This window comes from Colossoma macropomum, unplaced genomic scaffold, assembly GCF_904425465.1.
Source record: "Colossoma macropomum unplaced genomic scaffold, Colossoma_macropomum, whole genome shotgun sequence".
NCBI classification, from domain to species: domain Eukaryota; kingdom Metazoa; phylum Chordata; class Actinopteri; order Characiformes; family Serrasalmidae; genus Colossoma; species Colossoma macropomum.
The window spans coordinates 29296511-29323810 of NW_023494795.1; the positions used below are offsets into that span (position 1 = coordinate 29296511).

General features: G+C 38.1%; 1 protein-coding gene across 2 annotated transcripts in view; it reads left to right on the forward strand.

Moving 5' to 3' along the window:
- The window catches only part of pex7 (peroxisomal biogenesis factor 7), a 61143-nt gene that overhangs the window by 25266 nt on the left and 8577 nt on the right, over positions 1-27300 (forward strand). For both annotated transcript variants that reach the window (XM_036582125.1, XM_036582124.1), the window contains one exon: positions 16262-16361. In XM_036582125.1, coding sequence (XP_036438018.1) covers positions 16262-16361 — 100 coding nt within the window. The remainder of the gene's footprint in view (positions 1-16261; positions 16362-27300) is intronic.

Consider the following 27300-nt stretch of genomic DNA (forward strand, 5'->3'; position numbering starts at 1 on the left):
AAACCAATAAACAAACATTACTCACTACCAAAGGTGTCATAGCACTAGTCAGCTTAAATTACAAGTTACAGCTTTTGACGTTTCTCAGTATGTGCAATTTATATTTTTTTTAATTCCATGTGTTTACCAAAACCCAATTCACATTCTGTTTGTTGCACCATAAACAAATGATTGTGAAAGCTAGTGCCTGTGGAAAATAGCTGTAATCAGCTCATTAACTGTGACAGGCCTACTTGTTAGGTCACTGTGTTTGGATGAAGGCTGAAGAGTGTTTTTGCTGAATTTACATTATATTACATTCTTTAATTCTTCTCAATTCTTACAAGATCTTCTGGACTGTGTAGCATTCCATCTAAAAATGGCCAATTACCAGTATAGTCACTCCAACTCACCCAAGGTTTACAGCCCAATGCTGGGGGCTTTATTGATGCTTGGCATTGGGCATGGTGACTTTAGGCTTATGTGCAGCTTCTCCAGAGCATCCCATTCCATTGGCAGTTACATGTCTCAGCAGTGGGTGACCTTAAAGTGGCTGAATTTAGTAATTAGAAGGGGTGTCTGGACACTTTTGGACATGTAATGTGTGTGTAAGAGCTGGTTATTTGGATCAGGTCTGTTAAGGCAAGACTTGAGTCACATCTTGACTGACTCGCTGTATTAGCTATTGTGCTATCTAGCTAGCACAGTAGCTATACAAACTGCAGACTAACCAAGTTTTTTTTGTCTCTTTAAGCAACACATTTACTTCGTGTACCACTTCATTTATGTCTTTCAAAGGTTTCACTTTTGTGCAATGTAATACCTGCAGCTAATAATGTGACCAGCTAAAATTCTCTGTTAAACACTCGAGACTTGCACTTGCATGAATTCACTTGTGAGTGTCACTGGAAGGAAATCACTTAAGGTGCCCTAAAGTGAGACATCTCATAGAATGTGTACATTTTGATATGAGAGATGCATTTTCTTGGTTATCACAGTGCTTCCTGAGATGAACCACTTTTTATTTTCTCTCTTGTTTATTTATTTATTTATTTATTGATTGCTTGATTGATTGATTGATTGTTTCTTAGTTTGGGGTAGGAATCAGTTTATGTTGTGAAGGTTTAGCAGTCTGGAAGTATTTTTGGAGAGGAATGTGAAGGTGGCAGTGGGTTTGGGGCAGTGTGCTGTAGTACTTAAAGAGGCATGAGAAAAGTCTTTGGCACTTTGGGGTTTGTGTTACAGCCTGTCATGCTTAGGAGCTTGGCAAGACTTTCATGCCCACATTCTTTACCCGTTTATGATTCATGTCTTTGCATATTTCTCTGGATAAAACAGTGCAGAGTGTGGCCTGTTGCATTTTAGAAATGCTATGTTTGTGAGCCAGTGTACTGAAAGTACATTGTTGATGGTAAAATACTGCTGCAGGCTTACATTCATTTCTGGGGACCACAATAGCACAGGCTGCTGTAAGCATATCTATTGTACTCTGTGCTGACTTCCTTCTTTATATTCACAGAAGTTTTGGTTATTGAAATGAATCTGAAAAGCCTACAGTAGGTAGCACACAAAGCTGATCTTTCAAACTAGAACAAATTTGAAATTTCAGGGCCAATGATTATAACTGATAATTAACACCTTGTTGTGGCCTATACAGATATCAACAACTATATTTTATGATTTAAATGTTCACACTATAATCCTATAATTCTTTTGGCTGTATTGATCACTGAAACAATCTGTTTTCAAATGACTAATTATCCACTTGAATTGAAAGGTTTTTTCCTTGCTGTACCTCAGCTGAACATTTCTTGCAAACTGCAATTCTGTTATCCTGTGCTAAAACTGTGAAAATGTCCATACTGCTGACATTGTCATCTGTAATTCTAATATGGGACCAATAAAAATGATTACATTTTCCCATTTATCAGCGAATAATATATTGACCAATGACATAAGTTGCTCCCCTCTACAAAAACAACTCTCAGAACAGTGCTTGAAATTCCAAATTATTATTGAAGGAAAAAAATAACTGATTTTCAAAAACACCTGTGTGATTAAATGATTGAGATGTAAACAGTCAGTAAAGTGCTCTGCATGCTCTAGAAAAACTCACACAGTCAGAATTGTTAACTAAGGTGATGTTGGGAACCAGATGTCTGGCCTCTGAAAGTCCCCTCAGAGAAAGTTATTACATGCAGTGGTTTCAAGGTTGTCATCAAGGTTATCAAGGTTTTGGTCTCAAATGTATTTTTAAAATCCATTCATGGTACTGAGAAACGTACTATTAGGTAAAGTTGTGCAGCAGAGATGATTTAGATTACTTCCCTTAGTCAAATTTGAATCTTTTTAATGTAGAATATTTCTGCTATTAAGAGTTTGTTTCTTACAACAAGGAATAGTAATTCTTTGGCTTTTATGTCTGTGTGAGGCCTGAGAAGGATGCTGTGCCTGTTATATAAGATAAGGACTTGTTTATGCCCAGTTCCATCTATTTACCATTGGCCACCGCTATGTTTTTAGGATATATTAGAGATAAACAAATTATAAACAATTTTCTTATGTCACACATCCTTCTCAAGCAGGGACACTGTCTTTGTTGACTGAATTTCACCAATGTCACTGTGTTCATTTTTGTTTCTGTGCCAGTTCAAGTCTGCAATATAGAAATTTTGACTTGTAATGATGAATCAGTCGTGTATGTAGATTTTCTATTTTACATATAATTTGCATAAAGGTATAACTTCTTAGACCAAATCTGTGTTAGGTGGGAAAGCTCTCACCCCCACCACTCTCTCTCTCTCTTTCTCTCTCTTGCTCTCTCTCCCTGTTTAGAACTTCTGCTGATTTTCTTTAAGCTTTTGTCTTAGTTAAGCCTTTGTGTGTGAGGTTATGTGTGAACATGATAACCTGTTGAGATTATTGTTCTTTATTTTTGTCCATCTTTGTCTCATTTTCATGTTCCTGTAATTAGAAAAATATTTTTCTTCTTTTACTTTGAAATTCAATGTGTGGTCTTCTCTTCTTAGGTTTTGGTGTATGTCGCATCACAGGGTGTTTTTCATACATTTCAAAAAATGTCTGTCTTATCATGCTGTGGTAAATTACCTAGCAGTCCCCAGTGAAAACTTCTTTATTCAGATTAATGATTTTACCATCATCAGTGTTACATATGAACACGCATGTAAGCTTACTGGTGGTTTTGGATAGTAAATAAAATGGCTATAGTTGTGTTGTAGATGTCGGGACCCCTGGTTCTGTCTGTAAGAGTCAGTAAGTTTCTGTACAGTGAAAGATTTACCTTAAAATAACTATAAAATTACCATCAAATTAGGGTCGAATTCCACTTAATCATCAACAATTTCTTATGTTGAGCGCTTTCTTGTAGCCAGTTTTAATCAAATAAGTACATAACTAGATAACAAGATTAAATGTAACAGCTTTTTGCAGTGTATCATAATATATGTATATATATGTGTGTGTGTGTGTGTGTGTGTGTGTGTGTGTGTGTGTGTGTGTGTGTGTGTGTGTATTGCTGCTGTCGGAAGGAAACCTTGTATCTCCATTTTTGCCATTTTTCATTTTTTGAATTTAAATTTGAAAAGGCCTGTTGCTCTTTACATTGTGTGTAAATTTCGTGATGACTGGACCAAAAGAAACGGCCCAAAATGACTTGGGGGGGGAAAAAAGTCTGGTTCCATTGACTTCATTAAAAGGAAAGCTGTTTTTTTCCTTCTCCTGTAAAGTTACTATTTTGGAGATATGAGGTTTTCTTCCGACAACAGCGATATATACATCAAGAGTTCATCTACAATATATCTAGTACAAAAACGCAGTACCATTTAAAAGTGTGAAATTACTTGTTGCCAGGTTAATAATCGCTGTTATTTTATTCAATAATTATACAGTGTAGATTGAAGTACTATTAGCAAGACAGTAGAAGGTATTACAAGATGTTTTATTCAGCGTTTCAAGGTTTTTAAAAACACCAAGAAGTTAATCTACTGATGGATCTACTCTAATGATCTATTTATAGTGATTTCTTGGTACATTAACTGCTTCCAGATATGGTCAGCACTTTTCAAGTACAGGGCATTCTCAATGTTAATTTTATTCTGTCTCACTTCTGTCTCAGTATTGTACACCTTTCTGCTCCGTTCACTCTGGACTTGTGATGCATTTTGTATATTTTCTTTCAGCTTCCTACAACTTCATTGAAACCTGTGAATTTAGCACCATAATAGAATTGCTTAATATTATTTGAAAACAGTGATTTCAAACTTTCGAGTGGTTGTGCACAAAGAACAATGAAAAATACCATCATTTTTTTAGTGTACTTCTTCTGTGTGCTTTTCCAGCTATTAGCTATATAGAAATCTGCACTGACATGAAATTAAAGCACAAACCTGACCTGTACCCATGACTTTGAGACCTGACTTCATCCCAGGTTTCATTCATGGGCACGATCACCTACTCCTCAAACTCCACAGTTATTCTGAACTACAACATTACTAGAGAGAGAGAAGGGGAGAGAGAGGGAGAGAGACATAGAGTGCAAAAGACAAAATGCTGACGCTAAATTTATGTAAAAAAAATGCTCATTAGAAAACAAACACAAACCTGAGCCTGAGGTTGAACCTGAAAAGAACTGAATGCATTTACATTTCTGCAGTTTTAGCTATTGTTCTAAGTAACTACACTTCATCTTAAAGTCTGCAGTAAAACTGTATGCCAGGTGTATATAATCTCAATCCGAAGGGATAATTTAGTTATTGTCCAATCCGGTTTAGGAAGCAATGCTTTGTTATAGTTTCCCCATAAGGTAGAGTCCATATGTGCAGTAGTGCTGAAGTGCCCACAATTTGCCTCAGTTTAATTTTTAATAATTAATGTTTCAAAGGCAACATGTTCAATATTTAACACTTAAGGTGGGTGAGTCTGCACAATACGGCCCATTTATATCTGAAACCTAAAACAGGTGTTTGTTCATTGTATCTATTGTTATTCTAGATTACAGTATTATTGCACCTGCTCTTCTGTTGAACGTGCAGGTGACAGAACAGATGTGTACAGGAATAAAATTACAGCCTGAAGTTACAGTTCCACATTGTGTAGGGAACTGTGTTGATGATAGTCTATATTATACTTAATGATCAAATGTTAAATTGAAAATATACATAGGATCTCAAGTAAGCAGTTCTGGACATTGTGAGCTTGTATTGTTAGATATTTAACAGAATGTATGTATTACTATACAGTATCAGAAATACTACAGATTGAGTGTTTTAATGTGAATTTTATATAATTTTTTTATGACGACTTGAAATCTGACTTTTGATCTTCACCCATGACAATTTCATTATTATAATGATTAAATTGTTTTCTTATTATAATAAATATTGTCATTTTCTCACCTAAGGGTATTTTTCTGACTAATACCTATTATGAAAATAGGGTTGTCACTATAAATTATATTATTAGTAATTTATTATTAGTAGTATTTCATATATAAATTTTATTTAATTTATGTGTGTGTGTGTGTATATATATATATATATATATATATATACATACATATACATATACACACACACACACACACACACACACACACACACACTGCTCAAAAAAATAAAGGGAACACTCAAATAACACATCCTAGATCTGAATGAATGAAATATTCTCATTGAATACTTTGTTCTGTACAAAGTTGAATGTGCTGACAACAAAATCACAAAAAAATCATCAATGGAAATCAAATTTATTAACCAATCACACACAAAATTAAAGTGGAAAAACACACTACAGGCTGATCCAACTTTGATGTAATGTCCTTAAAACAAGTCAAATGAGGCTCAGTATTGTGTGTGGCCTCCACGTGCCTGTATTACCTCCCTACAACGCCTGGGCATGCTCCTGATGAGGTGGCGGATGGTCTCCTGAGGGATCTCCTCCCAAACCTGGACTAAAGCATCCGCCAACTCCTGGACAGTCTGTGGTGCAACGTGACGTTGGTGGATGGAGCGAGACATGATGTCCCAGATGTGCTCAATCGGATTCAGGTCTGGGGAACGGGCGGGCCAGTCCATAGCTTCAGTGCCTTCATCTTGCAGGAACTGCTGACACACTCCAGCCACATGAGGTCTAACATTGTCCTGCATTAGGAGGAACCCAGGGCCAACCGCACCAGCATATGGTCTCACAAGGGGTCTGAGGATCTCATCTCGGTACCTAATGGCAGTCAGGCTACCTCTGGCGAGCACATGGAGGGCTGTGCGGCCCTCCAAAGAAATGCCACCCCACACCATTACTGACCCACTGCCAAACCGGTCATGCTGAAGGATGTTGCAGGCAGCAGATCGCTCTCCACGGCGTCTCCAGACTCTGTCACGTCTGTCACATGTGCTCAGTGTGAACCTGCTTTCATCTGTGAAGAGCACAGGGCGCCAGTGGCGAATTTGTCAATCCTGGTGTTCTCTGGCAAATGCCAAGCGTCCTGCACGGTGTTGGGCTGTGAGCACAACCCCCATCGGTGGACGTCGGGCCCTCATACCATCCTCATGGAGTCGGTTTCTAACCTTTTGTGCAGACACATGCACATTTGTGGCCTGCTGGAGATCATTTTGCAGGGCTCTGGCAGTGCTCCTCCTGTTCCTCCTTGCACAAAGGCGGAAGTAGCGGGCCTGCTGCCGGGTTGTTGCCCTCCTACGGCCTCCTCCACGTCTCCTGGTGTACTGGCCTGTCTCCTGGTAGTGCCTCCAGGCTCTGGACACTACGCTGACAGACACAGCAAACCTTCTTGCCACAGCTCGCATTGATGTGCCATCCTGGATGAGCTGCACTACCTGAGCCACTTGTGTGGGTTGTAGAGTCCGTCTCATGCTACCACGAGTGTGAAGGCACCACCAACATTCAAAAGTGACCAAAACATCAGCCAGAAAGCATAGGTACTGAGAAGTGGTCTGTGGTCCCCACCTGCAGAACCACTCCTTTATTGAGTGTGTCTTGCTAATCGCCAATGATTTCCACCTGTTGTCTATTCCATTTGGACAACAGCATGTGAAATTGATTGTCAATCAGTGTTGCTTCCTAAGTGGACAGTTTGATTTCACAGAAGTTTGAGTTACTTGGAGTTATATTGTGTTGTTTGTGTTCCCTTTATTTTTTTTTGAGCAGTGTATATATATAAATAACATTTTTTTTAAGACCAAATAATAACAAATTAAGACTAAATAATAAAATGGAACTGAATAATAACAGCCCATTCATAGAGGTGTATAAAGTTCATAAAATGCTTTATAGTAGGAAGATGAAATATGACTCTTTAAAAAAATAATTAAAAATGAGCAAAATACCTGAATATAAATAAATATCTCCATGTTTCTGACTGCAAGAGAGTCCTCCCTGTTTTGTCTATTTATAATATTCATGTGGTTTCATCACATTCATGTCCAGCCTCTCTTAATCCCTTAGATGTAAACAGGCTGCTTTTATTACTGTGCCTTTACGATTGTTATGTATAAAATGTTTTCTTTTCTGATTGCCTCGTGTTGAGCCTCATTCAATCAGCGGTCCAGGCTGAAACGCTCCTTATAACTTCAATGTGAGTGGGTGGGGCTAAACTGCTGTAGGCTTAATAGGTGGATTTGTGTATGTTTGTGTGCAACATGACGTGTCTGTAGTGTTTTCTCAAGTTTAATATCAAGTAAATCATCATAACAGCCTTACATGCTCAAACATATGGTCTGGGTAAAACTTTTTGTCTGGATCTGAAAGGGTTGCTCTCGGAGTATTCTGAGTACTGTTTTATCAGAGTGCTGCCACTCGTCTCTGAGTGGATTGGTCATATCTCCCTCCCTTAACTGGCCTTGCCTCAGGGCCACTCTGATTTGTTTCTCTGCATAACTTTGTTATTTAAAATCCAAGTTTCAGTTATTTTTTCTTGTGCCTACACTTAGCAAGAGTTTTCCAGAGTGGGTCTGACCCCAGACTTAAAGCTTTTGAGGACAAACTGTCTGAAAGCAACAAATTGTAATTATTTAAAGCGCTTTGTTCATTGTACTCTTTGATGATGTTTTGTGAAGACTGCAGCATTAGAGGAAATGGCTCTTCTTTTTTTTTTATATGTACTTTGATCGAAGCAGGGGTGGAGCCACATCTCCAGAACTTACCATTTCCAAAGGAAACTAAACTGCTGGCTAAAGGACAAAATGCAACTAGGCCTCTGACTAACTAAACCTACCTTTCATGTCATGCTAATAACATGTCTCTCTATAAACCTGTTCATGAACAGTGTCAGTGTTTTAATGCTGCGCTTCACTGGGTTCAGCTTCAGAAGATGAACTGGGTATGAAATAAACAGCCTGATGTAATTCAGAGATGTTAGCTAGCAAAGTTTGATATCTAAAGTCCACACGTTCAAAATTTTGGATATTGTGTGTGTATATATATATATATATTTTTTATCTGGTTCAGCGGCTAAAGTGGACTGAATTGTGAGTGTTTATTAGTCAGAAATTTTCCAGGGATATAAGCACTCTGTTACTGTCACATTTACTGCATGAAAACAGAAAAATATAAAATAAAAACACCATCTTCTATGTGTATCGCAATCAAAGAATAATAATAATAATCATAAACCTTATCTGGTTCTTTATGATTGGTTAAACTCAAATAGGGAAACCAGTCACATCTCTGTTGCTTAACCAGAAATACATTCCAGATTCATGTGCCAAAATCATGCATATCTTCGCTATTGTTTTATCCTTATCTGCCGTTATTACAGCAGCTTGTGCTGCAAGAATGATATGAGCATCTGTAAAGAGTAAACTGTTTAGCAGGCAGATTACTCAGACAGTGCAGCGCTGATGTGCACTGAGGAAAGTATGCAACAGTGTTGAAGTCCTTTGTTTGATTCGGATCATGGAAAAAAATGAGTTCTCATTGGCAGCAGACTGAAGCAGGGTTCACTTAGAGCCAGACCGAGACCTGCAATTTTTGCCACATTGTTTAGTGTAGACCTGAATACAGGTGAAGTGTTCACACCTGCCAAAACGAACCATACTAAAGAGAAGTTCGATAGGCCGGCGTCAAACTCAATAGATGTGAAGGAACCCTTAGTTTAGCAGTGTAGCAATAAGAAACATTCAAACTGACATTTAGTAAATTGACATAGCATAAACTGTGGCCAAGTGCATTTGCTTTTGTATCACTAGGGCTGCGCAATATGACAATGTTTATCGTTATCATGATAAATTGTCTCAATACAATATGTGTTTCTTAAGATATCATGCATGTTGTGTCTATCGTGTATACTTCCACAACACTGAACGTCTGCATATATTTTATGAAGAGAGCAAAATTAGTCCAGTTTAACTAGAGTTAGTCAACACAGTATGCCAAATATTGAATAACAATCATTGTATTCACCATTTCTGAAAGTGTTTTTTTAAATGTAGCAGTACTCGTTCTTTTTTCTCTGTTTCAACTGATCAGATGTCCAAAAAAAATAAATATTGTAACATAAAGTGTGTGATAATTTCTTTTAATTAGTTTCCAGTCTATAAGTCAGCCTACCATGCAGTTTAGACAGATTGGAGGTTTTCTTATTGATGTAAGCATCCTGAACTCTGTCAAAAAGTGATGGCTCAACTGCCTGTTGTCCCGCATTGTTCTGATGGCCCTGGATTTTAAGTTTTGCTTGGATGTCTGTAAAGGCTCTCATACAGAGATATGAATGTTCAGGTCATTAATGCACGTTCATTGGGTCTTTTCCATACACATTAAAGACAAAGAGAAGGCAATTTCCCTAATGCTTAATAATTAAAAGTGGACAATAAGGCCTTTTCATTGGAGAATCCCATCGACAGTGTAATTCAGTCTCAGACTGGCCTTAATCTGTGCCCGGAAAACCAGCTCATGACTCTCTGGACTGAGGCCAGACATGTAGTTGGAGACTCATTTATTGCAGCGACAGCCCTTTTAAAGTAACATAATTTGGCCACGGTGCAGTAGTCATTGCCATAGGGACAGTGCAGCATGACAAAGTTTTATAAGTGTTGGTGATACTGTTGTTTGGATGCCCTGATCAAATTACGTTTTGTTGATTTCCTAAGTGAAAAGTTAACACTACCACTGCATGGAACAAACATAAATGTGACGAATGAAATGTGAATGCAGCATGATTATTTTTTTCTGTTTTTATTTTTTTTCCCTTCCTGTTGGGAAAAATTAAAACAAAGTGTGGCATGTGTATAAGTTTGGCCTCTCTTTTAGTCAGTACTTAGTAAACCCACTTTGGATGAAATTCTAACCTCCAAATATTTTTTGTAGCTAGCTAACAGTCCTTTATTGTGTATTTTAGAATTGTTCTCCACTTTTTCTTGCAGAATGCTTCTAGTTGAGAAATATTCATAGGTCTTCTTGCTTGCACAGTAATATTTAAATTAAGGTGAAGGCCATTCCAAAACCTTAATCTTTTGTTTCTTGAAATAGTTCAGTGTTTATTTTGATGCATGCTTTGGATCATTGTCTTGTTGTAATATCCAGCTTTTGTTCTTCAGTTTCTTTACTGACTCCAGAATTTGGTGATATTTGTAGAATCCTTTCTCCCCCCCTATCGCCACAGCATTTCCTTTGCTCCTGGCTACCACACAACCCCAAAGCATAATAGATCCACCCTCATGCTTAACAGCTGGCAAGATGTTCTTTTATTGAAATACTCTTGGTAGTTGTAGCCAAAGAGTTCTGTTTTTACTTCATCAGTCCACAGCACTTGATTAAAAATGCCTTGTGTAATGGCTTATTTAAGTGTTTTGTTGCATACGTCAGATGTAGACTTTTGTGATGAGATCACTGTTAAGGCTACTTTCTGATGACCATTCCGTGTAGATAATGCAGTGATGTGGGAGCTTTGCTTTGCATACCTGACCACTCTGCAAGCAGTTTTATCAGAGATTTTTCCTTAAGTTTAACAGATCTCTTTAATTGCGCTAATAATTCATATTTTCAAATCAGTATGGCCCTAATTAGTGTTTCTGCTCCCTGCCCAAAGAGCGCTGGCATAGGCTCCAGCACCCTCCGTGACCCAGGAGGATAAGCAGCTTATAAAATGTATGTGGGTGTTTGTGAGACCCTTCGAATCATCTGTTGTTCCAGCCTGAAGCTTAGCTGCATGTATGCTGTCGTTCTGACTATAGCTTTAAAGGGGAATTCCACTGATTTCTTAAATTCTATGCATAATTCAGTGTTTAAGATGTAAACAAAGTCATTCACTCAGTAATTCACTATAATGATGCATTATAGAGAAACTTACTGACTCTATTTTCTTTATAGTGGTGGAAGACAAATTTGACGCCCTAGCTTTTGCATTTGACTGGATAAAGGCTTATTTTAATGAGGCTGCCTTTGTCAATGTTGATGTCATGTACCTCAGCAAGTGTTGTGACAACTGACGCTTAGTGAAATTAGCCTTTATACAGTTGAGTTAATGCATCCCCTACAGAGAACACACTTCTGCACATTTTAATGCACTATTACAGTGTATTTGCTGAATTTATTGTATTAGAAAAAAATATGCAATGAGGCCTGTGCAAATTTTTATGGCACATTTTATTTTTATGTTTTATGTTTAAAAAAGAAGTTCTACACTAAAATCTTTTAATTTTTTAAGTTTGTTGCCTGTAGAGGATGTGTTAACATATTTTCATTCAGAAAATCAACAAAACATTATTTTGCTGTTATTTGACCAAAGGTGTTCAAAGCTTTGCATAAGACTGTCAAACCTTGTTTATCTAGGTTAGGCTTACATAGGTGTCGTGTAGCCCTATGAACGCTGCCTTTCAGGAAAATGTGCCTTGTGGGATGGTTTCAGATTCAACCTAGGAGTCACCCTGATTCTCTCTCCAAATTCCCTCACACAAGAACCATTTCACGCTTTCATTTCAGTCTTTGGCAGCAAGCGCTGGATTTCTCCAAGGCTGAATGAGTGTGCAGGATATAAGCAGTTAATGGCATTGCAGAGCAGTAGCTCTCACAGGAGTGTGGCCTTTCTGTGCTCCTTAAGCCACGAGTCTGTGAGGGATTTGATAGGTGTAGGTTTCAGCTGTCAGGTTTCTTTTGTTAGCTGGTTTCTGATAAAGTGGCCTCCCCCGCGGATGTTCTCAGTGCATTAGCCAGTTAGTTCTCAGGAAAGGGCAGTTTGCCAGCTGACTCGGGTGGTTGGCTTGTGGAAAATACCTCTTAAAATGTTAGATAACTTGCGTGTTCTCCATAGTCTCAGTGGAGAAGAGCTTGTGGAGGTATCATATCTCAAAAGGAAAAAAAAAAAACAGGAACAAGAAAAAACTTCAACAAGAAACAACTCTACAGAGAACATAACTCTGCACAGTTTAATCCACAGTTTATTTGCTAAATTTAACAAATTGGTGGGAAAAAAATAAAACATAGAATGTGGCCTGTTTTATTTTTTATATGTTACAGTAAATGAATAGAAGCAAATAAATAGAAATTGTTAACTAAAATTTGCAGAAAAAAATCCAGAAACTCCAGAATGTGCAATTTAAAATCTGATATATATCCGATATGAGAATGAGTCCTTTCTCTGAACAGTCAGATCAAAATTTTATGCGACTTTCACGTCAACCCAATTCACTATTTGTCATGTTTCCGCACTGACAGGAATTCAGTTTAACACGCAAATGGGCACTAACCTAACTATCAGAATTATCAGAGTAATCATTTTTACTGTTGACTTTTACCAGTTTATATATATTTATAATTTAGCGACTGTATTGTAACTTAGCGACTGTGTTCAAACTTAAAAACTGTCTTATAATTTAGCAACTGTGTTCTAACTTGATGACTATGGTAAATTTTAGCATCTGTGTTCTGACCTACTGTCTGTGTTCTGACCTACTGTCTGTGTTCTGACCTACTGTCTGTGCCCTAACTTAGCAGCTTTGTTATAATTTAGCGACTGTGTTCTAACTTAGCGACTGTGTTCCAACATAGCAGCTGTGTTCTAACATAGTGACTGTGTTCCAACATAGCAGCTATGGTCTAACTTAGAGGGCTGTGTATTTTGAAGGGTGTGTTACAACATCATGTTTTGGGTTCCATATATTTTTATTCATATTATTAAATAATAAAAAATGAAATAAAGAAAGTAATGCATTTTTAAGTGGTTTTCATTTTTTAACCAGATTCACAAGTATCCCATGAACACATACATATGGACCTCTGCTCTAGATGAATAATGAGTAGAATAAATACATTTTGCAAAACATAACCCCAACAAGAGTCTGTTTATCCTTCATCATGTAGCCTTGGAGCATTTTGAGTTTTGTAATGTCATTGCTCTGAGCAAATCACATGATCATGAGCTTCTCATCTACAATACAAGGCAGAATGCAGCTTTAGTCACAAGATAGAGTTTAGTTTTACTCCAGCACTGTGACTTTGTGCCTGCGCTCAAACCTTCACCACTTTCTAATCTGAAATATTTGGGTGGTGGCAGCTGTTCTTATTCTTTATTCTTTCTTTAAAGTTTCTGCCTCATACAGTCAGTGAGATAAAAACGGAGCTGTTTATTGTGGTTTGATGTGATATTGGTTCAAAAACGTATCAACTCTGATTTCTTTACAGTTGTGATGATAGGAACCGTGGGTCATAATGTCTACAACAGAAATAGTCTTTTTTTGTACTATATATATGTACTATACAATAAGATCGGTGAATCTACACTTCTGTGATTTGATATATAAAGTTGATAATGGTAAGACGGTGTTAAATACAAAAAAACAAGGGACTATTTTGCCTTGTGATGCCCTGCAGAATGTGCTGCCGTTGGAGCAAAACTGACTGTAACTCATTGTATACTTAAAGTTTGCTCACTGTCGTACCGATTGCACAGGCTGTGTAGTAATTAATAGAAGATTTTTACCCATGTATGCATGAACGTGAAAATGCTTTGTCCCTCTACTGTGGAACAGAACAGGTTTGTTTGACAGAGCTGTCTTTTTTTAACAGGCTGACGTACACAAGATCGTGAGAGGCACCTGCTGTCACACACGCTGTGCTGTTTACTTTCCCAGGTCCACGTAGGCCTCTTTCAAAACCATGAGGCTTCCATGTTTACCTGAGATAAAGCATCCTATTTCGATCACAATATAACTGCCCATGCTACCAGTTGCTATGTAGAGGGCCTCATAGAAGCTAGCCTGTTTATATAGGGTTGGTTGCAGAGGGTAAATTATGTGTATTGAAAAGTTAATTAAGTAAGGATATTGGTTCTTCTGTGCTGTCCACAGGAGACAGGAAGGCATTCTGATTTTTTTCCAGTCCTGTGACGTGTGTTCATTCTGAAAGATCTAAATTAATGTACATATTTAAAATAGAACTAATCAGTGTTGAGGCAGACGCGGCATTGCAATATGTAGGTTTTGCGATAAATATTGTGAAATTTTAAAAAACATAAATGAGTCAAAACTTGAGCCAATTACCACTCTAGCACTAAAAACGGTGTAAGAGAATTAAGACAGTAGTTAAATATTCTAGCTACACTGGAATTCCACCATTTTTTTTTTTTAATTTCTGCATGATTCAGGAGTCATTCAGAGGGTTCAATTGTAGAGAAACAAAGACTCAGATTTCTTCACAGTGGGACTGATAGGAACCAGAAGTTGCCCTGTCTACAGAGTGTGCAACATCAGAACTTGTTGATGATTAAGTGGAAATTCACACAAATTGTATGGTAATTTTATCATTATTTTAAGAGAAACTTAAAGAGAAACAGGCTCTTACATGCAGAACCAGGGGTCTCGATGCCTACAACACAAATATAGCCATTTTATTTACTATCCAAAACCAGCAGGGAACCTACACGTGTCTACTGTGATTTAATATGTAACATTAGAAGTGAAATAGTAGCAAATCCAAAAAATGTTTTCTTTGGGGAATATTTTGCCTCACAACACCCTGCATGTACCTCTCTGCTATGGATGTAACTTCAAAAAAACCTATTTGAGCAACGTATTCATAACCATTTCATGTAATAACTTCCTGTAAAGTAACATTTGACATTTGGTTCCTATCACCATTGTCGTGAACAATTCTGACTTAGTAAGTTTATCAAGGACGACACAGTTCACATCAGTGCACTCTGATTAACTGTTTATCTTAATGATTTAATTTCAGAACATTTTGAAACTTCTGTGGAATTGAAGGCTGTACAATATGGACAAAATACTGTATTGCAGTTATAATGCTACATATTGTGCAATATACCATCCAGTACAGTGAAAATGCTGCTAGTTTGCATTCCTTTCAAATGATCAGCACAACAGTTTGAGTAAAAAAGTAGAATCTTTGACACTTTAACATAAATTTTAGAATTTCTTAGTATTTAGTGCGTCCCGTTTAGAGTTTATGCAAAAGCCTTTGATAAGCACATCACATCCACTTGAGAGTCCTCTGAGCATTAACTTTAATAGAAAAAATAAGGCTAAAAATGTTTTTTGTACAAAGGCATTAAGTGTCATAAATTTGATTAAATTTGAATAGTGACTTAGAAAGTGCACAATGTTCAATGATTCTTCTTCATTTTGCTTTTCTTTTTATTTCCTGTTGTTTATTTCCAGGATAAAAAAATCAGATAATTTTAATGTGATTTGGTAAAATACTGTCCTGCATTATTTTTGACCAAAGTTATTTATGTGAATACCTTGATTCATCCAAAAACCCAAAAAACATCAGGACCTAATGACCAAGGAACAATATACTGCACAGCCCTAAATTAAATGGGTTCCACCACAAAATATAATTACGTGACTGAATCAGGTTTTGGCACAAAATCTATTCATTGAATAATGGCTCTTTTGCTTTTTTGCCTAATGAATAGCGATTTTTAAATGCAGTCTCTTTTATTGCCCCCCTTTTTTCAAGCCTAAAACTGCATCTCCCTATATTGGTGCCATGTCTATAATTCATAGCAGAATCTTTTAAAGGCAACCGTTCTTGGAGCTGCTGCTGCTGCAGAGCCCTCATAAGTAATGTGCTTTGATCCTGCTCTATGGGTGATACTGATATTAACACTAGGCTCATGTTTTCCTCTGGCTGGGGAGTGTTTTGAGGAGGGTGATTTAATTGTATTTGCTGTATATGGATGAAGCTGGGTCTGGAGAGCCAGAGGCTGTGTCAGGGCTTTGAGCTGCTGCCCTGTCAGAGAGAAGGAAAAACGGCTGCTCAATTAGCCTGATTGCCTTGTGCTGCTCTGCCTCCGCAGGTTCTGGGATTACTCCAGGAGTCCGATGCTGTTGGACACATTGGAGCACCACTCAGAGTTTGTATGTGGCCTGGATTTCAATCTGCATATCCCCAACCAGGTAAACTCACTGCTGCTGTACAGCACAAGTGCAGCCTTAGCAGTATGAACATTTCAGATATCAGTTTTAAGGGCCTAAAATAAGAACAAATATCATTTGATATGGACAAAAATGACTCCGGTAGTTTTAGTTAAGTAGTATTTGCTGACTGAATTCTCAGATATTACTGTTATTTTTCAATTGTTAAATATGTTAAGCTTAAATGAATAACAAAAAAAAAGGTAATAAAAATTATATATAAATACTGTGGTACAGTCGTTGGAGCTTCCTAGTATTCTGTTATTATTACTATTACTATTCACATAAACCTCTTTGTATTGTAGCATGCATTACCCTCATGAAAAAGGTTACGTTTGGATGCGTTCCATATGTTTTTATTATTTTAGCCATTGTTCAAAAAAGACAGTGTTTTGTGTTCAAGTTTACCTGTTCAGCCTTTATTGCTGTGAAAACGGTGTAACAATTGGTAACAATTACCAAATGTATGTTAGGAGTTTTGCCCAAGCCTTATTGATATAATGTGCTTTCCCAGGCGGGCAATTCAACCTCCGCCTACTTCATGGAGAGTGGTGCTGGTACCCACTACGCTAGCAATTGATTGGTGTAGCGTAGACAGGGGTTTGATTCCCCACCTAGGCAGGCACACCATGTTATACCAATAAGATATAAAAAAGACTGGCATTAAAGCCATTAGAATCCTCAGAAATAATCAGTTCTTCTTGTGTAAAGAAGCTCATAAATGTTGGTGTTTTGTGGCATGATTTTTGCTGACACCAACAAATCAATTAGCCCTTAATGTCAGCAGACTTTATCAGCCAAGATCAGCCAGCCAGGCTCAAAATTAAACTCAACTCAACAGTTACAGTCGTATGCAAAAGACACCCCCAGTCAAACAATATATTTTGTCAACACATGCTCTACATGAAACAAATTTAAATATAGCATTTTCTGCAAATGTTACTGCACATAATACTGAATAACATATAAAACATAGGAAAACATGTAATAGAAATGTGTTATAACATTTGCACAGGCCATATATTTACTTTGATAATCAACATATAATTTGACCAGGGGCACCCAAACTTTTGCATACACCTGAAATGAATAGGTTTGGTTGCTGCGTATGAGCAAGGACATCACTAAAATGAGCTGGATACCAGCCCTCCAGGGCCCAAATTGGACAGCCCTGGGTTATGTTAGTCAACATCTGTTGGTTGAATACATCCCTGTTTGTCTAATTTCAGCTCAGCAGTCCAGGCTTAAGTACAACCTTTATATACTTAGAGTTTTTTTTCATGGCCAAAGTCTGTTTTATTAGTGAAAGCAAACAGCAATTCATTTTGAGGCTTGTCTCACTGTTTCCATCACGCCATCTGAATCTCTCTACCAAGTAATAATGGGATCTAATCAGTGATTATACGAGTGACATTCTGATTGGTGTTCCTGGAAAAAGCTGGTCATACACACACACACACACACACAAACACACACATAGGTCTCATGATGTGTCTGGAGCAGGTTTGGCGGCAGGCAGAATTGCAGTGGCCAAAGCATAGCCAAGGGCACTCTGTAAAGGGAGCAGTGTGGAGGGTGTTGATGAAAGGTGGCTGCTGGCCTCTGGTGAAAAAGGCCCTGCCTCACTGACCTGGTTCTAGTGGGGTGAAAAAGCATATACTGCACCCTCACTTTTGAATTTTTTTTTTCACAATTTATACTGGTACACCCATATTGGTGTCACACCACAATAATGATTTTCAGGTTAAGCAGTGTTGATAGACTAATTAACCTAATTAACTATAACGTCAGAGTCCACCCTTCATTTACTTCCAGTCAAACAGCCATTAAGTATAAGCTACTCACTTTTAAGGAAATACTTCTGAGGAGATTAGATGTTAGATAATGCGCTTGCACAAGAAAGGAGAAAGTCGAAGGAAAATATATGAAAGAGCTGGAGTTTCCAAAACTGGAGTTCAAAAACTAATTAAAACATGCAGAAAAAAATAGGACTGCTGAACAATAGCAAAGGACCAGTAAACCACCAAAACTGTGACCATCAAATAAACAGTACTAAAAGCTTAAATCCTCTGTTGCATCACTCACTGCAGAGTTCCAGAGTCCCTCTTAAAACAACATCAGCACAAGAACTGTGCGTCAGAAGCTTCATGAAATGGGTTTCCGTGACTTAGAAGTTGCGCACAAGCCTAAGATCTTATGTGCAATGCCAAGAGCCGGCTGTAGAGGTGTTAAGAATGCCGCCACTGGACTTTGGAGCAGTGGTAACACGTTCTCTGGAGTGATGAATCATGCTTCACTGTCCAGCAATCTGATGGATAAATAGGTTTGCCAAGAAAGCACTACATACTGAAAAACATAGTGCTAACAGCAAAGTTTGGTGGAGGAGGGATAATGGTCAGGGGCTGTTTATAATGATTTGGACTCGCTATCAGTGAAGCATAATGTTAATGCTACAGCATACAAAGACATTTTAGACAGTTCTATGTTCCCAACTTTCTGGCAGCAGCTTGAGGAAGGCCCTTTCCTATTACAGCATGACTGTGCCACTGTGCACAAAGCAAGCTCATAAAGACATGTTTTGATGAGTTTGGTGTGGAGTAACTCCAGCGGCCTGCACAGAGCCCTCAACCCCACTGAACACCTTTGGGATGAATTGGAACATCAATTGCAAGCTAAGGCATCTCGTCCAACATCAGTGTCTGACCTCAAAAATGCTATTTTGACTGAATAGGCACAAATTTCCACATATACTCCAAATCTTGTGAAAAACCTTCCCAGAAGAGTGCAGGCTGTTATAGCCACAAAGGTGGGGAAACTCAATATTAATGCCCTTTGTTCTGGAAAGTCATATGATGTGCAAACCCAATTACAAAAAGGTTGGGACAATAGGTAAAGTGCAAATTGGTTGAGGCTACTTTGCCTAAAATGCATCAGCAAAAAATCCAATAATTTGATCATGTAAGAGATGGCAAAGATTTGTTTTACCATCTACAGTGCATAATATCACAGGATTTAGGGAATCCGGTGAAATGTCTGTGCATAAAAGACAAGGCAGAAAACCACAAATGAATGCCCATTACCTTTGACCCCGCAGACAGCACTGCATCAAGAACAAGCATGCATTGCCAACAAACACTGTCCGTTGGTGCATCCACAAATGCAAGTTAAGACTGTACTATACACAGTGGAAGTCATATGTCAACAGTGTCAGAAACACTGCCGACTTCTCTGGGCTTGAGCTCGTCTGAAATGGACTGACACACAGTGGAAAAGTATACTGTGCTCTGACAAGTCCAACTTCCAGGTTTTTTCTTTTGGACATTGTGTTCTCCAGACCAAAGAAGAAAAGCACCATCCAAATTGTTACTTGCATAAAGTTTGAAAGCCAGGGTCTGTCATGGTATAGGGGTGTATTAGTGGGTAACATCTGTGAAAGCACCATTAACTCTGAACACATTTTAGAGCAACATATGCTGCCTTCTAGACACTGTCTTTTCTAGGGACCCCCATGCTTATTTCAACATGACAACACTAAGCCACATTCTGCAAGTGTTGCAACAGCATGACTGTATAATCAGAGAGTGCTAGACTGGCCTTCCTGTAGTCCAGAACTTCTTATTTCTTATTACACTCAAAATGTGACACCAAAGGTTTTTGTGCCTTCACTCTCCAAATGAAAGTTAAATGCTATTAAAAACAAAGGTGATGAAATTTTGGTAAACATGCTTTATGAGTTCATACAGTCATAAGATAAAATATAAAATGTTGTTTTTGTACTGTTTTCCGTTTAATACAGGTCAAATAAAAATGGACTAATCACTGCTTTCTGTTTTTATCAGCATTTCACATACTGTCCTATCTTTGTAATTGGGTTTGTAGTACCATACCTAGTTTTTCCACTGTAGTGATTACATTTCAATTTAGTATGAATTCCTCTCCATACATTTGTGTCAGACGTTGCCTCAAATGTTTGTGTGATCACCAAAAACAGAATGAATTGTGCTATTACCAGTTACCAGTTAAAATACTAACTGGTAACTGGTCGGTAAAATGATAACAACTTAGCCTGCAGGTAGGCTTACCATCATGGGTACACAATGCGTAAATGGATGTGTGCACCCCCATTTATTTCTAATGCTTTCACCACCTCATGCTTATATTAATGACCAGAAAACCTGGAGTCAGAGCGTCAGTCAATGAGCCATCACCCAGCTGACAGGGGAAGACCAGAGCTCAGGCTCGTCAGCTCCCACTGGACAGAGGGAACACTCTGAGTGTGCACTTTGAACAGTCCTGCTTTGAAGCCATTTCAGCACATCAGTACACTCTAAATTACAGGCTCATTTAAACTGAAAGAACAGTTCTCTGTACAACTGGAACATGATAGAACTAAATTGAAAGATAGACCCTGTTGTAGTGTTGTTGGTTACCTCTTCAAAGACTTAACAAAAAAAGAGAGATTAGAGATACGGAGATGTACAGTATTAACCCTTAAACTCTGGGCTTGTCAGTCAGTTATTAACTCTTATTGGATTTGTAAAGAACATGAACTAACAAGACCAAAAATTAGTGTTTTTATTTCACAAACTACCTCTTTGAACAAGAAAACACTCATCACAAGTCAGCAATGTTTTATCATCACTCTGATTAAATAAAAGAATAGTAAGTGTTAATCAGTCTGAATTAAGCTCTGAACAAAGCAACAGTACAGTAATAAGATACACAAATTTTATTGTGTATCTTTTATACAGTGATAGAAAACACAGTAGCATATAGAAAGTACTGATTCTACACACTGATACTTTTTACTATGGCCAACATGGAAATGCACACACTCAGTTTAATAAGATTAAAGTCAATGTAAATCAGAAATCATAATACATTTTTCTTCCATAGTGTGACATATTTATGACTGAAAGATGGTATCAGGGAAGGTCTTTGATCTAGCTGAGTGTGTTCTCTCCATGATGGGAGAGGAAGGTAAAATATTGCATTATTGCATATTATTATTTTGCCCTGCATATGGGTGTATAGGCAGAAGATGTTTTAGAGGCGGGGCAGAATTCATTATATTTTGATGGAGAATTATAAGAAAATGGTATATGGTAAATTTTAAATGGTAAATTTTATACCATTTAAAAGACAAGAATCTTGCATTGTGCTTAATACGACCAGGCTAACATGACATGACTAACAAGGAGAAAATAAGGTAATTTCTGATTTCAGCTTGACTTAATCCTAAGGCTTATTATTAGGATTACGGCCAGTAACCACACTAATAGTTGTAATGAGAGTGCAGTATAATAGATTTAAAAAAGTACAGATTGAAATGATCATATGTGCATATAAAGAAAGGAATTCAAATTAAATTGATCAAATTTGATACACGTCTTAATTTTATATTTCTGACATGCTCTTACCACAAGAGCATGTTAGAAATATAATAGATTAAAACAAATATAATAGATTACCACAATCTGTTGTTGCTCTGTTGTGATTTATGAACATCAGCCTCAGCCTTTTCATTTGTTTAGCTGGTTCTGGGCATAAAAACAACCTGTTCTGAGAATTTGATTGCCTAGCAAAGCCTTTCTTTTCCTGAACAGATTAATGAAGATCTTTGCAACTTAGCAACTTGTGCAATGTCCTACATTTTCAGTCTATTTCAGTATCAGAGGTTAACCTTTATTGTAACCGGTTATTGTTGTGGGTTTTGTTTGTGGATTTTGTAAAGCGACCTTGAGTTTAAGAAACACGCTATATAAATAAAACTTTAGTAGTATTATTATTAGTGTTATTGTCAATTTTATTGTGAGGGCTGTCAAACATTTAAAATAATCATGATTAATCATATTTGTCTTATGCAACAAAGCATAAGCATTACATGTTGTTCTAGCTGTATGAGAGGACAAAATAACCTTCATAAACCTCAACATTAAAATCATGTGAACACAGGGTGAATAAGAAAATAAGGTGAATGCAGTTTCCATTTTTATCTTCAATGTCCAGTGAGAGCAACAGTGGACATATGTTCCAACTCTTTTGTGATTGTGGCCTCTATCTCTCTCATACTTCTGCATTACATCTTGTTTGGAGGGGAACTGGAGCTTTCCCCTATGCTGTTGTTTTTGTCAGTTTACTGTTTGTTGAATAATCCATAGGTCTTCAGCAAGCACTGTCCAGCATTGTCTGCCAAATTACTGATATTGCCAGCATCTGTGCTGTGTTTGCTTGTAAATGACACTTATACTTGTAAATGATAACTTTGCAGCAGAATGTACCATTTAAAAGATGGGGGAAGCTCCTGCTGACAATGAAGTACAGTGTGAAGCTGCTATTTCCTTGGTTGAGGAGCTTGTCTTATTCTTTGAGGTGGTACAGGTGTTTGGTGGGGTTTCAGCATGGCAGCTGATAGATCAGATCAGCTCCTTGATAGATCAGATCGTTGATAAGGTGATGATGAGATCCTTGTGGGTGAAAGAGAAGCTGGGTTGATTTTTTTGCTGAACCCGACAGGGGACGCAACAGCCTCGTCCAAGCTAATACCCAGTTCTCCATTAGTGGTAGGAGGTTCAAGTGTGGTGAGGGGGGTGGAGATCAAGGATGGTATGGATAGTGGTTGGTATAGTGTAGTGGGTAACACCACTGCCTTCTACACTGTAGACTGGGATTCAATCCCCTGCCTGGGGGAGCACCCTACACTATACCAATAAGAGTCCTTGGGCAAGACTCCTACCTTCATCTGCCTGTGTAAAATGATCAAATTGTAAGCCACTCTGGATAAGAGTGTCTGCCAAATTCTATAAATGTAAATGTAAATGATTGTTTATGCGATATGTGCTGATATGGTTGAACACCATCATGGCTCTCATCCAATAAGTGCAGCCCAGTCAGGGCATTTTCACTGAGGGGAGGATGTTATGGCTCCGTCAGGGTATTTTCAGTGGGGGGCGGATGTTGTGGCTCTGGAGTGAAGACAAAGTTGTTAGGTGCGAGTGCCAATATGTCTTCAATAGGGCTGGAGAAGTTGCACATGGAGAAAGTGAGGTTCTCTGTCAGTGTTTTGACACCCCTCTTGTTGGTGTGCAGTGCATCTCTCTTCCCATAAGACAGGTTAAAGTTGTCAATAAAGTTGAGAGTAGCCTTGAGAACATTTTGCTTCTCCTTGTAGGCAGTGGACCATTGACAAATGGTACTTTGAGCTTGCTGAGTGTGTTTAGATTATTAAAGTCGCTTAGTCCTATAAACAATTGTTAAGATGTTAAAGTCATTCACATCAAAAATTCTCAGTTCTAGAGGACTTTGAGTTTTTCACAGTGGTGGTGATAGGAACCAGACCTTTGAAGAGTTTAATGTCGCTCAAAGCTCCTTCACATAAAGTTATTACACAAAATGCTTATGAATATAAAGCCTGATGTCTGAGATGTTTTGTGATAGTTTTTAGAAGATTTGGCCTAAAATGTATTTGTCTGAAAAATAGCCCCCAAGAAAACCTATTTTTTTTCAGATTTACCACTATTTTACCATCATCGACATTACATATAAAAACTCATATGGCTTCACTGGTGGTTTTGTATAGTAAAGAAAATGTCTATATTTGTATTGTAGTCATTGTGACCCCTGGTATCTGAGCCTAAAGTAAAATTGATATATTTGTGTTGTAGATATCATAGCACTTGGTTCCTACCACCACCACTTTTAAATAAAAAGTGATTCTGGGCACAAAAACAAAAAAAATGGCTCTCTACAGTGAACTATTACACATCATGACTGAATTATGAAAAAACTTTAAATTTAAATTCCCCTTTAAAATTTAACCTGTAAACATGTTGCGTTTAGTTCACATAGAATTGCAGCCCATTGCAGTGGCGCATGTAAGTGTATTGTTGGCTTTCCACTGTGCACACTGTGAAAGCAGAAGCAGAGTAAACAGAAGCATAAAGAAGGTTTCCAAAGCCAAATTACAGGATGAGGTTTGGAAGATTACTGCATTTGTGTGTGTTTGGATTCTTTCTTATTATAATTCCACATCAGAAAGTGTAGCCATTGGCAGCCTGGGGATGGTGTGGGCTGTTCATTCCAGACAAGGGCATACAGTGTGAAGGGCTTTTCCTGCTGCATTCCCTCTGCTCCCTGCCAAACTTACACACATACACACACACACACACCTCTCCCAACCGTATCACACTGCTCTGCCTCCCACCCTCTGTCAGTGCCGCTATGCAGTGCCTCCTCTCACTCCCACCATTATCACAAGCACGCATTCTCCTGCGTATGGAGCTTATACATGCTCCTTCTTGTTCCTGCTGCTACTGAGCATGTGAAGACACTAATGCATGTACATTAACACATTTTGTGCTGCCAACATGGGCATCAGCGAATCAGTCTCCCCACACACTTCTCTTAGCACTTGAAGAATGAACCTGCCTCAACTACATTTTAAAGCAGTAGTTTAGTGACATTTCATATTTATACTTCATTTACAGTTCATATTTGCACTTCAGCAATTGCTTAAGTGCAGTGCAAAACCAACTGAGGTTTTGGTTCAGTTTAATATTTTACAAAATTTATAAACCATAAAATATAAAAAGGGCCATAACTTTTGCACAGGCCGCATTTTATGTTCAGCAAATGAATAGTAATTGTGCATTAAAATGTGCAGGAGTGTGTCCTCTGTAAAGGATGTGTTAACTTATTTTCACTTAAAAAAACAACATCTTTTAACTGGGGCGCCCACACTTTTACATACAATTATGAATGTATTATCCACTACTTTGCATTAAAATAGAGATGCTTAACATATGTAAATCTCAGTCAAAGCAGTAAAAATAAACCTTACTTGAATTCTGCTTTGTTATGATTGGCTTGTCGGTAACCAATCTGGTCACTGACGCTTGGCCAAAAATACATTCTGTGATTTTTAGTGCACATCTGAATACGGGTTTTACTCAGAAAACCAGACTTTTTAGTTTTTGCAGAAAATGACATAATTGAAATATAAATCTAGTGCATTTCCTGCACATAAGATAATATAGGAGATTTTTCTGCTAAAGAGCTGAAAACTTTCTAGAAGCCTTGTCTTCACATCGGGGTCTCTGACCTACACACCTAAATTCTACCTGTTTCCAGAAACAGTACTTTTGACTGTTGCAAGTAAATCAGTGTAATTGCAACTTAAGCTTCAGTCCTTAAACCCTGTTTATTCTTCTCACACAGAGCAGGGAAGAGTAGGAAAATTGATGAAGAACACTCTGGAAAAGGGACCCTACATATTGAGAAACATAACTGGCTTATAAACTAAGAGGTACTGACATTTTCTGAAAGTTAACCCTGCTGAAAAAAGATCATTAGAACCATTAGGATTAAAAACTGATGCTTTTTGCTTCCTAATGGGAATTGGCTTTATGGTTACCATAAGAGACCACTAGTTTCCTGTAGGACACCTTAAGATCCTGTAAGGATACCATCAAACGCATCTAGTTTTTGAACACCCTATTATACACCATTAGAACACCACATGCTACATCATTAGAACACTATATTAACCCATCAGGAAAACACAAAAATACCACTATTGACTATTGGACTATTGTTTCAGAAGAAAACAGCATTTATATATATATATATATATATATATATATAACCAGAATTCACATGAAGCCCATATATAAACAAAGAAACTTAGAATAGAACTTAAAATAGAACTTCCAATGCAACTGTCAAACAAGGCTTTCATCAATACATCAGTACAAGGGCTCAAAATGTTAAAAACAACCACTGTTTCAACAAAAATACTAAACTATTTTGCTTAAATATGATGTGATCTACTTAGCTGGGGTGCCTATTTGGTTATGTTTTCATATATGTCTAACACGCAGTACATATACACTATATGGACAGAAGTATAGGGACACCCCTCCTAATTATTGAGTTTGGGTGTTTCAGCCATACCCATTGCTAACAGGTGGATAAAATTAAGCACAAAGTCATACAGTCTCAATAGACAAACACCGGCTGTAGAATGGGTCGTACTGATGAGGTCAGTGACTTTAAACATGGCACTCTCATAGGATGCCACCTCTGCCACAATTTCTGTCCTGCTAGATCTGCCCCAGTCAACTGTAAGTGCTAGTATCGTAAAATGGAAGCACCTTGGAGCAACAACAGCTTGGGCACAAAGCGGTAGATCACGCAAACTTAGAGTGGGGCCGCCGAGTGCTGAAGCCTACAGTGCCTATCCTCTGTTAAATCACTTACGAAAGAGTTCCAAATTGCCTCTGGAAGTAACATCAGCAAAAGAACTGTGTGTTAGGAGCTTCAGGGAATGTGTTTCCATGGCTGAGCAGCTACACACAAGCATAAGATCTGGATCAGTGGAAATGTATTATGTGGAGTGATGAATCACGCTTCTCTGTCTGGCAGTCTGATGGATGAGTCTGGGTTTGGTGAATGCCAGGAGAACGTTACCTGCCTGACTGCATTGTGTCAAGTGTAAAATTGGTGGGATAGTGCAGGATAATGCTATGGGGTTGTTTTTCAGGGGTGGCCTAGGCCCCTTAGTTCCAGTGAAGGGAAATCTGCTTCCAACTTTGTGGGAACAGTTTGGGGAAGGCCCTTTTCTGTTCCAGCATGATTGTGCTCCAGTGCGCAAAGCAAGGTCAATTAAGGCCTGGCTGGGTGAGTTTGGTGTGGAAGAACTTGACTGGCCTGCACAGAGCCCTGACCTCAACCTCATCAAACACTTCTGGGGTGAACTAGAACGGAGCCAGGCCCTCTCGTCCAACATCAGTGTCTGGCCACACAAATGCTCTTCTGGATAAATGGGCAGAAAGTTCCACAAACACACTCCACAATCTTGTAGAAAGCTTCCCAGAAGAGTGGAAGCTGTTATAGCTGCAAAGGCGAGAGCAACTCCATATTA